Here is a 13,064-nt window from a genome sequence, read left to right on the forward strand (position 1 = left end):
GATTGATTGATTGATTGATTCATTCATTCATTCATTGGCTGGCTGATTAAGATAAACGACTGAGTATGAGATCCATTAATCAGCAGTGTTTAACTTGTATTGTTACTGCTGTGTTTAATCTCATCTAGAGAGATCTGATGAATTGTTCCTCTGACGACAGACGAGGTCAGGCCTTCAGTGTGCACTGCAGGGCAGTCTTTAAAATGGAGGGGCCTGACACTTCTGATTCAGTGCTGGAACTTGAGCAGATAAACCAGCAGCAAGAACGAACATCGCAGAGGTCTATTTCATTAAACAGGCAGAAAACTTTTTTATGTGGATTCTTCAGTTTAACATAATTGTGTTTTAAAAGTCACGTGTAATAACTAACAGACATTCATTTGGTGCATTTCCGTTTTTTTTTTATTCACAGATTTGCTCCTTGCAAATCCCAAACTTTCAGATCAAGCACATTTTCTGTCATGGGTACCTCAGCTTCCACCGGCTTCATCACTCCTACTCCCAGGAAACTGTCCTGGGGGCGCCAGAAAGAAGACACAATCAAGCTGGAGGACTTTTTGACACTATGCGAGGAGGATCTCTGGAGAGTTCAAGGAAAGCAAAGACTCTCTGTGAAAAAGGTCCACGTCACTCGCAGCATCGGTTATGTTGATCTAGCTGTCCAAGAGTGCGACCGTTTTTATCCGAACAGGGGCGAAATGCTAAACCCTGCTTTTGTTGGAGATCAGGGTCCATGAATGACTGAATTCACTGTGGACAATTAAATCTATGCAACACCTCAGCAAGTGGATCCTCTCAGCTGTGATGTTTGAAGGCAAACAGCCCCTGTGATGCTACTGCAGCATTGGGGGTATTTCACAGGACACTTCTGCTAAGACATTTTCTCTTTCAGCACAAAACTGTAGGTGTGAGCTCATGAACAGGAAGTGACACCTTGATATATATATATGTATATACATATATTTTTTTTTGCATTTGATGCCAGGTGTTTTTCAGAATTTCCGTTTGACGTGCAGAGCTGTTCAAATATAAGACAGGCGATCCTCTGACATTAGCACCACTGAAACAAGGAAATCCTGTCTTCACAACTCTTCATCTATAACAATGCAGTGTAAGGTACAGCAAAGGTCATTTTCCTTGTAGAAAATTAGTTTAATATTATTAAATTAGTAGCTGAACTTCTATTGACTTTTCAATGAGTTTACATGTCATTGCTTTCAACCAGCATTTAATGTTCAGGACAGTGTTTCATCTTTGTACATCATGGATCTTGTATCATTGTATTATATCTTAACATTATTGTCAAGTCCTTTCTCTGGAGCGAACAAAGTCTGTAACTCAGATGTAAGCAAGGTTGTTGGACAATTATATTCTAACTTTCCAGCTGACACTGTTTCGGCCTCTTGATTTGATTTTAGCGCAAAAGTCATAGTACTCAGTTTTTTTTTGAAAACATGTTTGTGGTCTTCTCTAAAGTTTGGTCACTGCTTTCTCCTGTTCGCTTTCCTGTCTGACACAACAAGCAAATTTACACACAGCCTGTGCAAATAATAAACTATAATATAGCAAATGACACCAGCATTTTTCTACCATTAACAAATCAATATTGAAAAAGTGACAGCCCCACTATTGAGCAAATTAGTGCATAATTAAGCAGTTTTACAGGTATTGTCTCTTTAAACTCAAGTAAGCAAATCATCAGAAAGGGCTCTTACCAACAGATTGCCCATTATCAGTATTTAATGTACTTACAGTAAGTCAGTGTTATAATGCTTTATATAATCTGAATATCAAATGAGCAATTTTTAGAAGCTTTTGGTTCTTTTGGTTCATCATATTTAAAAAAAAAAAAAAAATTGCGTTATTAGTGTTTTTGGTCAGTGGTGATGAGTTCAAGGAGTCTAGGTTTCATGAAGTGGTTAAAAATGTCTTACATAAATAAAATAGGAGAAGTCATGATTACTAAAATAAATCAAATTCCTGTATGTCCAGAGAAGGAAGTGAGAGCAGCTGGATGGCACAGTTGTGATATAAAGGTAGTGATATATATATATATATATTATAACACTTCTTCCCTTTTTTGTGCGTGACAATACAAGCTGAAAGAAATATATAGCTTAGGTGAAAATAATTGATAGCACAAGACAATGTAAGAAAAAAACAAACTTAAATGATGACTAATACGATAGACCCTTTTATATAGCTGATGAGACAAAAGTCAGATTTTGTGTATAACATAGTGGATGTGTGGTGTATTAAAAGTGGAATGGAAACCAGACAAGTCATTTCTTATCAGAGGGAAATGACAGTGACCCGCCTGGAAATATTTGTCACTTTAGTTGCAGGTCTGACCCTGAGAAGACAAGATGGTTGCTTTGAAATGGCCTCTGTTATTTGTGTGGCTTTGCGTTCAAGGTATAGTGCATTCTCTCTTCTGTATATCCAGCAATAATCTTTACTGTTCACAAGAAGTACAATTGTTATTTGTGGTGTATCATTATTTCCTTTGTTCAGGCAAATAATTTCATTTTCAGGTGAATTTGTAATTGTATTTTTAAGATGACTCGACTACAGGCTGTGTTCATTCTGCTCTTTTGGTTTCATTTCAACACATTTTTCTCTACATTTTACCACAGCTGTCCTAAGTGAACCCTCGTCTTGGACCATTAACTTGCCATCCTCAGTTGAAGGTCTCCCTGGATCCTGTGTGGTGATTCCTTGCTCATTTAACTACCCCAATCCAGGTAAGAGGGTCACTAAATTCACCGGGATTTGGACCGAGGAAACAAGTCTCATCGTCTATCACCCAGTTAAGTCTAAAATTGTGCAGCAGTATAAAAATCGGGCAGAGCTGCTGGGAGACATCACACAGAGGAACTGTTCGCTGAAGATTGATCCCCTTCAACAAAGTGACAGGGGGCCTTTTTATTTCAGGATTGAAATTGCAGACCATAACAACTTTTCTTACAAAGACAACAAAGTCTCCATTACAATGATTAGTAAGTATTATTAACTACTTTCAATAAACATCTTTAACAGTACAGCTAGAGCCTGAATTTTCCCATAATTCCATCTTTAATTCCAGTGTTCTTGAAATGTTTTCACGTTTTGCATTTTTGAGTATTTGTATTTTTAATTCATCAGTACGGACACTTGCCATTTGTACTGATCAGAGGTCAGTGAAGAGTGTGAGGTCACTGTTGGAACGAAGTGCAATAGGAACATTTTACAGTAATTTGTTTACATTCCTTACATTATTCAATGACTCATGCAACTTCAGATATGATATTACATTTGTGCAAACAAGATAAAAGTCCATTAGAATTACTAGCAAAAAAAGAAAAAGTACACAAAACTACACAACAGTGTTTACTTCTATGGTTTATTTCAGTTTTATTGTATTGGAAAGTTCAGGTTGTAACTAAAGTATAACCCCAAAAGCAAAGTAATCATTTAGGTTTTTTCATTTAAACAACAATCAAACTCCCTGTTCCTTATTTGTCACTGGTTGCCCTCCTCTTGCTTTAAATAACTTTGATCATAAAACAGTTTAAGTAAAGTTTCATTTCTCTACACAGATGTGTGATATTGAAAGAAAATGCCACCCATCTTTAGAACTACTCCATGTTGTGCCCTCAGATGTTCTATCAACATTTTTATCTTTCCTAAAGCTTGAAATCAGACAGAAAACATTTGAATTTATGTGTAAGTTAAGTTGTCATACCAAAATTGAGTTTCTACTCTAGGACTGCTTTTTAGAAATGAAGCCTTATTTGAGGGCAACCACTCGAATAAAACAGGAAATATCTTTCTTTCAATACCTTTACCCCACATTCCTCTGTAACATATTTTAGCAGTCAGTTCCTTTGTTGAACTTTAATCACCATATTTAATTTCAGCAGGCTTGTGATTTGTGATCTTTCTTTTTCTTTTTGTCAATTGAAATGCCTCCAAAATTTTCTTTAAATATTGAAACAAGTGAGTCCAGAATAAAAAGCTTCAAGTGCTAAGTGCTTTAAGCTTGAAGTGCTCTCCCCTACATGCAGTAGCCTTATCAGAACCTTTCTTCTTTTTACAGGTAAACTAAATATCGCTGTCTCTGTGAAAGAGGAAATAGTGGAGGGTGAAACTGTGTTGGCGTCCTGCTCGGTGTCTCCCTCCTGTCCCACCTCTCCTCCTGTCTTCAGATGGAGTCATTCTGGAAAGGAACATTTCCATTCACTGAACTTTGACGATGGCCAGTGGAAAGCAACAGCTACTCTGACCTTCCACCCTACCAGGGCTGACCACAACAAGCCTTTACTATGCGCTATAAGACACATCGGAGGGCAGGAACAGGAAACATCCAAGCTCCTCAAAGTAAAATGTAAGCTGCAGAAATTTTAGGGTGATGATATGTTACATACTGGATTTAGGTTTTTTGCTGTCCCGGCTCTAGATTCTTATTGTCTTGTTTGTGTATGTGGAGTGGCCCCAGTTCAGCTTTGACATTACTTTGTAAGAGAGTACAAAATGTAAACATATGTCTGTAACAAACAACCATGGTATCACGAACAGCTAAGTGTATGTTTCCATGCAGACACCCCGGTGAATGTGAAGGTTGAGTACAAGCCAGATGTAAAGGAGGGAGAAGCTGTGCAGCTGAAATGCTCCAGTGATGCTCACCCTCCCGCCAGCAGCTATGAGTGGCATAATGAAACTGGTGCTCAGCTGCATCAGGGAAACCTATACACGTTGCCAAATGTTTCCAGACACATGGGCCCGTTGTACTGTACTGCCATCAATACACTAGGGCAAGGCAAATCAAGCCCTGTGCAGCTCAGTGTGTTATGTAAGTAAGCAATCCACGAAATGTAATGATAAAGTGGATCATTTTTACTTAGACATATGTAATAGAAGTATGGCTAACTCATGACTGCATTATTTGTCTTTACAGATGCCCCTGAGATTAAGACCGTCTCCTCCTGCTCCTCAGAGGGGGAACTGGTAAAGTGCGTGTGCATTGTGGAGTCCAAGCCTCCCTGCATGGTCTATTTTGTGCTTTCTGACAGAGTCCTGCCAGTCTCCAAAATAGAGCAGCATGGCTCTATTTCCATTGGGACTCTGCGGGCAGACTTTGGATCTTCTGAGTTTGTCCACTGTCTGGTAAACAACACAGTGGGCAATGCCAGCCACATACTTTCTTTACCTGTCAACGGTAAGGAGGTGTTTAGAATTTGTAGAACGCATGACATGTCTAATATCCCTGTTAGTATGAATTGTAGAAAAAGAGAAAAATGACTGCACATGGCTTCTGTTTGGACAGGTAAGATGCAGAATCTCTATACTGCCGTGACCATTGGAGCTGGTGTGGTTTTGGTGACATTTTTAATAGTAGTGGGATTTGTAAAAAAATGGTAAGTTTATATAGAAAATATTTCATCTCACTGAAAGCATATAGAAAAATTATTCTGTTTTTTTCTTTTCTGTTATATTTTTTAGTTTAAGCATCATAATCTGAATGCTAAAAGACCTTTAAAAAGTGTTTAATATTTTTTTTTTTTAATCAACTGTAAACAGACAGCAGAAATAAGATATACCTTTAAATCATGCATGCAGAGGTATTTGTTAATATAGAGTGGAAATGTGTCTTATAATACTTTGACCTCTTTTTTAGCAGTGGGATCATAGGACATGATAGTCAGTGTTCAGTTGCTGTGTTCAGCAATGCAAACTTTGCATTGCTGGGTTTAATTGGTTTTGTAAAGTGTCGGTAGTTTTTTTTTTTTTTTTTTTCAAGATCATTAGTTAAAATTTATTATTCTTCCAGTAGGGGGATATCTGGAGATACGCCAACACCTCACATGAGTGCCATGACAACAAACAAAGCTGAGGAGCGCTCTCAGTACGCTACTACAAAAAGGTTACAGTTATTAACCTCAGTTTGGACTAAGCAAAAATTTCCTCATGATTTAAAATTACACAAGGAAGCTAAAATTGCATATAATAATGTGTATTCACTGCATGTGTAAATTGGTTTATATAAAAAAAAACCTGTTTGCTTTCTACATTCTGTTCTCAGTAAAGAGATTGACTACGATGATGTACAGCATCCTGACAACCATGCCAATGATCACGTGTATGGCAACATGGAGGTATGTGAAGTAATTCTTCATTCGTTCATTTTTTCCATGCATGAAAGAAGAGAGCGAGTTAATTTTATTTCCTATACAGACTAACTGGGATGATGCCATATACGCCAATATGTAACACCATTGAGTTCACTGGAAGTGCCGCTGCATTCCCTCTGTGTGTTATCCAGTTGATGTGAGTCAAAACAGTTGTATAAAAGAAAAAAGATAGAAATGCTGATATGCTGTTTTCTGTATATATTACATAAGTATTATTTTTCTGTAACCTGCAATTCGCAGAATACTTTCTCGGGAAAAAAAAGTTGTTCAAGTCTAAAAAAAGTTTTTGATTATTGTACTTGTGTTTGCAGTTATTGTATCTCTTGTCCAAAACCTTTCCTGACTGCTTGTTTGATCAACAATAATACAAACTCAACTATGTGTTGCTTATCTATGATAAACCACCATTAAATCACCATTAAACTGTTGTAATAATTCACTTGCAAATGTTTGATAACTCATACAGTAAAAGTCATTCGATAACAACACATACGGCACAAGTTACACTACTAAAGTGAGCTGGACGGATAAGAACATAGCTGCTAAAGTTTTGAAATACTGGTTTCCTGCTGAGTGCAGCTGAAGTGCCGATCGTTTTGTGCACTGCTGTGAAAGCAACAGGCTCACTGTGGTCTCTCCCTTCACAGCAGCACAATACAGACACCTTTTCATAAAGAGTTGTAGTATGACAATGTAAAAACATTGGGGAAGAGTCATTTTAATGCCACATTAACTAGTTGAGTTTACCAAAGTCTGTACTGTAAATGTATCTGTGTGCATGAAAGCACCTCTTAAGTGCAGCCTCATAGATTTTTTTAGCAGATTGAGTGAATACAGCGGATGTAAAAACATCTTGTGTGTGCTCAGCTCAAAGTGGTAAAACCTTCAAGAGGCTTGGAAGTGTGCTGATGGTAAATTGACAGGAAGGCAAAGGGGAAGCTATTCACTGTCTCGGCTGACAGATAAGAGTACCGAATGGATGGCATCGCACATTTCAGACACAAACACAAACTCACATTTGGTTTTATGTTTTTGGTAAGATGGGGGAAAGATGGCCAACCACATTTAACTGGTCTAATGTCACGGCTGGTGTACAGAGCACCTAAATGCAGACAGGCAGATAGGTGAAGTGAAAAGACTTTAATCAAACAATGGCCAAGTCCCAAACAGGCAAGGTGGCAAGGACGTGAGCCAACAGCATGAACAGCATGAGTGAAAACACACCGAAACACGCTACTATCTGGTGGGTCTTGGGAAACTTGGAAGAGGTGTGCGAATGGGCGGTTGAAGGTCAGGTGACTGGGATAGGAAGGAAGGAAACTCTGATGGCACCTGGTGGATGGCTGAGGAACGACAGCTGATAAAAGTTCCATGCAATGCAGGACCCTGGGAGGGAGACTGTGTCTGACAGGGACAGAGGAGTACAAAGAACACAATTAACAAGGGAAGATGAAGGAATTGCCAAAATGAGGTCAGTTAAGTTATGTCTGTGTGTTGCTTACAAGCATAGGGGTTGTCATCTATTTTCAAATTATGCACAACAGAGGATTCTGAAGTAATTTAATCTACATTTTCCTCACTGGTTTTAAAAGATCTGTGTGTTTTGACAAAATATACACATTTTATTTTTTTTAATAATGAAAGAAAACTCATAGTTAGGGACAAAATGCCAATAAGAAATCTTCCTCCATGCCTATATATTTTTTAGTCTAATTTATGTTGTGTAAAAATTACACACATTAAAATGACACAAAGCATTAAATCTGAAGAAAACTATCTGCTCAAAGTTTGTTTGCAGGCTGCTAATTTAGCTAGATTAACTGAAAAAAAAAAAAAAAAAGATTAATGAAGAATAACCCAAAATTTATTCATAGACTTTTTTTATAAGGCGAAAAAATTCAAATATTGTCTGTCAATCTTAATAACACAACAGATATGAGGTGGAAAACGATTAAAGAGATTAAAGAGAGCAGGCAGTCATTTCTGGTCATTACAGCATGCAGTGAAATGTTCTGTATTTCTTAATTGACAGACTGTGGTACTCGTTCACAGTAGTTTGTGCTCTGGAGATCCACCTCTGGTCCAAAAGTATATCTGTTGATCATACCAGATAGCAGGGTAATCTCTCTCTCTTTCACAGTAGACGGGATCGGCTGTCATCATCTGCGTGAACAGTAAACGTGCAAATGTAGCAACTGGAAGAGGCTCAATTTTTATGACATACAGTGTGTGGCATGAATTCATTAAACCACGCAGAATGAAAGGAGATACTTAGGTCTTGCACTGGGCCCACGTCATATTCTCATGGAGCTCTTTGCCTGCTTGCCTCCTCTGTATTGCACTGTACAGTTTAAAGTCTTGTTGAAGTCAGCGGGTAGAGGTTGAAAGGACAGGGTTGACACTGTTTCCCACTTCCATTTATTCAGCCTCTTTGATCGGCGCCAGACGATTCCAGAGCGACTCCAGGAGAATTGAGGGGGGGAAAAAGGGCAGGAGTGCGACACAGAGCAGGAGGCAGTTACTCTGTCATTCACCCTCACAGACAGAGTTGGAGGCTGTGGATCGCCTGCAGAGATTAAATATTATACTAACATGGCTCATGATACAATGAATTAAACATCCTTAACAATAATAAGTGCGTAGCCTTAAAAATCACTCGAATAATATATGTAATACTCACGTATAACATCAATGGTCACTGTGTGTTTTGTGTAGGAGAAGCTTTTGTATTGTGGCATTTCGATCCTGAAGTAGAAAGGGCCAACATCAGTCCCCCTGACACCATCCAGCAGCATGGTGCAATTGCGTGACTGCAGATCTCCCAGAAACTGGGTTCGTTTTTTGTACTCCTTCGGGAGTTTCCATTTGAGGAGATTGGTTGAGACAATCTTGTTTCCTTTTCTCCAGAATCCTCTCCACCTGTTTAGGATCTTGTTTGATATGGGCTTGGGGTAAGTGTAGATGCAGGGAATAACCACACAGGAGCCCTGCAGTGCAGGAATCTTTGTTGGTATGTTTGCTGTCCATTGACCACGAGGGGTCTGGACACAATGGGTCACTAGAAAGAAGAGAGAACACCGATTTATCATTGAGTTTAAGATAATGTATTTTATACAACAGCTTTTTAATTTGAGACTCACCTTGTAATAACAGAAAAGAAAGCCACAACTTCAGCTCCATTACTGATAAAAAAACAAAGTTTGAAAAAAGCATAAACGCATTTAAAACACTGTATTTCCATTGTATATCTTCACACAAAGCAATAAGTCACTCACCTCCGAATGCCTTTACTTGCAGTGTTTGTGAGAATATTTCGGTGTCTTTGGGTGTTACATTTATAGTCTAGCTTCACCCTTTAAAATTGAAAGTGTTGCCAAATGTTTTGCAAAGCTCTGAGCTCACAGTGTGAGTATTTGGTGTTTATGCAGAAGCCGTGAAAAACAGAAGCTGTTGCAACATTGTATGGAATTACTTTCTCCTGTCTGTTCACTGTTTAACATGTTACTTTTTTGATACTTTTTTTTCCACAAGCAAAGGAATATAGGAAGAAATGTCACAGAACACGGAGTTCCAGTCATGCACAGAAGCTACAGTTTACTTCACTGCTAATGAAAAAAACAACAGAGACAGACATTTTTTTGTTCTAAACTAAAGGCCCTGGAGTCTAGCACGAGGGAACCCCCCAGTCCGCAATACAGAAAACTTGGGAGCAGACTATAGATGTGGTGCAAGATGGAGTTATAATTGTTTGTTCGTAACATTAGCACATGTGCATTTCAGTTATTTTAAGTTTTTTTTGTTTTTGTTGTTGATGTTTTTAAGGTAAATACAACAGTTAATCGCATTTCCTTTTGAGTAAAACGACATAGGGGAATTTTTAATTGCTAAATTTTGCTGCTTTGCTGTTCTGGCATATAGCCATATTTTGAAAGGTCATCTGACAGCCAGTCAAATTAGATCATAAATCCTCTCAAAGAAAAAATGGCATATTCAGAATGAGAGCAAAGTGTCCTATGGAGGGACTCTAGCAGTAGTTCAAGCTCTTGCATGTTGGTTTAAAGGCATATGTTTAGTTTGGTCTGTCACATAAGAGAAACTACGGTCAGGAGAAACAAAACCTGCGAAGACAACAGACTCTCAGCTATGATGATAAGCCATTGCCAAGTATGCAAGACACTGATACAACCAAGGTCGAGAAAGTCTTATTCCTCAGCAAAGTCTTGTCAGCCTTCTTTGTTTGGTGTAAATTAGCTTCCAACAGCTGTTTGTGCATGTATGGATTTAGTTTTTCTCAATAATTTAAACATACATATCATTCATACATATTATTATTTCTTTATTGATAAGTGCATCAAATGATATGAATGCACTGGTACCAGTACATTTATTTCGTTGGTTTTATCTCTTGTGGTGAGTTTTTTTTTTTTTTTTAAAGTTGGTCACACTTGGCCACAGACCAACAATCACTTTCACCTTTCACGGGGCAATGTGCATGGCAAGTAGAATGTGTGAAGCCGTTAGATCACTTAACTAAGTGTTTAACAGCACATTCACTCCTATTAACACAATAAGTGACACTGTCCAACAGCATCCATTTTTAAGCATTTATTTTTGATAATGCCCTTAAACTAAACATCCCGTTAGTAATGATTTAATCTCTAGATAGAAGACTGAATGAAAAAGAAAACAGCGGTTTCAGCCCCAGCACAGATGACACAGCAAGTTATTTTGCAAATATATTATGAAACACAAAAAACACTATTAATTTACCAAATGCCAGGGGTCAAGTGAATTTATACAGCCATACAGTATGAGCCCTCCCTCCACAGTCTTTAGATTCATTTAGGAGATTACAATAATAAATTCCCCCCAAAAAAAAAAGAACAACAGCCATGAGATGTAACAAACAGCTTTAAAAACTGCAAAATGGACAAATTTACAAATGTAGCCATATTGCCTTCGTAGTTTTACATCTCTTTGTGGTGGTTTTCTGTCTCTTTGTGGTCATTCGATTGACTGTCCAACAAGAACTATTAAGTCACTTCATATTGAGGTTCTGGTCCAGGGTTCATAGATGTGTAATTGATAGGCCCTGGGTTTGTACCCAACTATGTAGGGAAGAGTCCGCAATCTCTACAGTGCTGGTAAGGAAAATGCTATCATAACTATTAACAGGCCACATTTTTGTCTGAAACATCTCTAAAGAACATAGCAAAACAAGCAAGTTCATGTTTTACAGAACCATTCCTGGCCGGCCTCTCACAATTTCTGCAACCATGAGCCAGAAAATAAAGAATAATTTTAACTCTGCGGTTCTTTGTTCTGCAATGACATGTAGTTTTTATGATATATATATATAAAATCTCTTAGTGGATGCTGTGCATCCTTTCTTCCTTAAAATAAATTAATCCTGTGTCTTCCATCCCACACACCATGCCACATGTTTGCACATAGACATGAACATGTGCACAAAACAATGCAGAATTGAAAGATTGCATTTAAAACAAAGTTTAAGTCCAAAGAGATTTGTGAGATGCAGCTTTTGTACTATTCTGAACGATCCACATTTGCATATATATTGTCTATGTGATCCATACTGTGATCCATCTGACCTGTAAGGGCCTGCAAAGACAGAAGTTGGGTTACTGTAAGCTTAGCTTCAAAAGAGTCACAGACGTGTCTTAACTACTATCTTCTTAGGATATTAAAATCAAAATGAGTGAGGGTATATTACCTCAGTGTTGACGTAGATGGGTTCGTCAATGGCCTTCAGTTCAGGGAGTTTCTTTTCATGATTTATGCAAGATACCTCTCTGAAAGGACAAAAAAGACTTGTTTGGATTCCAATTTGAGAAACAGGAGATCAGAAATGTGTCATTCCCAATGTGTCAATTCACATGTATGTACTGGAGTCAAAAGTATCCACAAACATCTCTAATCTTCAGGTGTCTAGTACTAAACTTTGGTTCCTGTATTGCTCACACACATATACACAGTAATGAAAAATAACATTTCGCTTCTAATTTGATTTAACCATTGTATTATAAAACAAACCTCTGGGCTTGATTTGATGATGCTCTGCTAAAATTTGCATAATATCCAGATTCCTCCCTGGTGAAAGACTTTGGCCTGTAAAAAAAGATTATTGCTGGCAAGTTACAGGAAGTGATTATGAATAACATGCAAAGATATTGACCCATTAGTTTACCATTATCGTAGCAAGGCCTGCTTTAAAGTTATTTATGTTAAACAAACAAATTTAAAGACCCCACCTCACAGGTTTTATAAAAAATCAAAATAACCCGTTTTAAATAATAATTTGTGTCTGAAATGAGATTTCCACAAAATGTTCAATAACATCATTAAAATTTCTTTGAATTGCTTCTATTCCTCCTTTTCCAAATCACATGATTGGCTTCCAAACAAGTTGAGATGTCACAAAATCATGCTCATACATACACCTATTAACTCAAATTTAAGGTGAGCACACAGAGACTTTTCCCTTCTGCCAATCAATATGAAAACAGCCTTCTAGTGTCAAACCCTGCACATACATCATTGTGCACAGTCAAGTTCAAACATCCAAGCTAAGTAACAATATCACATTGAAGAGTGGATGGGAACTTTAAGATGTCTGCACATGGTTTACATCATGGATAACACCAGGATCAGTCATGAAACATAAATACTTTAGCTGACTTGCAAGCCCCACGTTCAGTTTACAAATAGTCTAAAAGCGAAGTTACCTTTGTTTTATGTAACAGAATATTCCAGTAATAAGAATAATGATCAGAAGTGCAGAAACTGGTGCAAAGATGGCCACATACATTTGTCCAACCTCCTTGGGGATCTCCACTGTGAAAAAAAAATTACAACTGCTGTGAACAGTGATCT

The 13,064-nt window shown here is 37.8% G+C and overlaps 2 protein-coding genes across 3 annotated transcripts; one reads left to right on the forward strand and one right to left on the reverse strand.

Moving 5' to 3' along the window:
* Positions 1 to 1,016: 1,016 nt before the first annotated feature.
* On the forward strand, positions 1,017 to 6,601 carry LOC120783781 (sialoadhesin-like). Of its 2 annotated transcripts, none has more exons than XM_040117002.1 (10): positions 1,017 to 1,116; positions 2,340 to 2,415; positions 2,637 to 2,999; positions 4,079 to 4,366; positions 4,580 to 4,831; positions 4,937 to 5,197; positions 5,306 to 5,396; positions 5,810 to 5,902; positions 6,062 to 6,134; positions 6,214 to 6,601. In XM_040117002.1, exons 2-10 carry the CDS (start codon positions 2,367 to 2,369, stop codon positions 6,247 to 6,249), a joined length of 1,506 nt encoding a protein of 501 aa, XP_039972936.1. In that variant the 5' UTR covers positions 1,017 to 1,116; positions 2,340 to 2,366; the 3' UTR covers positions 6,250 to 6,601. The 2 variants fall into 2 exon arrangements, with proteins under 2 accessions (XP_039972936.1, XP_039972937.1); XM_040117003.1 differs by having other exon boundaries at positions 1,017 to 1,111.
* Positions 6,602 to 8,292: 1,691 nt separating this feature from the next.
* On the reverse strand, positions 8,293 to 9,350 carry LOC120783965 (myelin-associated glycoprotein-like). The gene is made up of 3 exons (XM_040117373.1): positions 9,311 to 9,350; positions 8,851 to 9,228; positions 8,293 to 8,736 (listed from the first exon to the last, which is right to left on the reverse strand). The coding sequence occupies exons 1-3, from the start codon at positions 9,348 to 9,350 to the stop codon at positions 8,465 to 8,467; spliced, it is 690 nt and encodes a 229-aa protein (XP_039973307.1). The 3' UTR covers positions 8,293 to 8,464.
* Positions 9,351 to 13,064: the final 3,714 nt, after the last annotated feature.

This window comes from Xiphias gladius, chromosome 22 (assembly GCF_016859285.1).
Source record: "Xiphias gladius isolate SHS-SW01 ecotype Sanya breed wild chromosome 22, ASM1685928v1, whole genome shotgun sequence".
Classification (NCBI taxonomy): Eukaryota; Metazoa; Chordata; class Actinopteri; order Istiophoriformes; family Xiphiidae; genus Xiphias; species Xiphias gladius.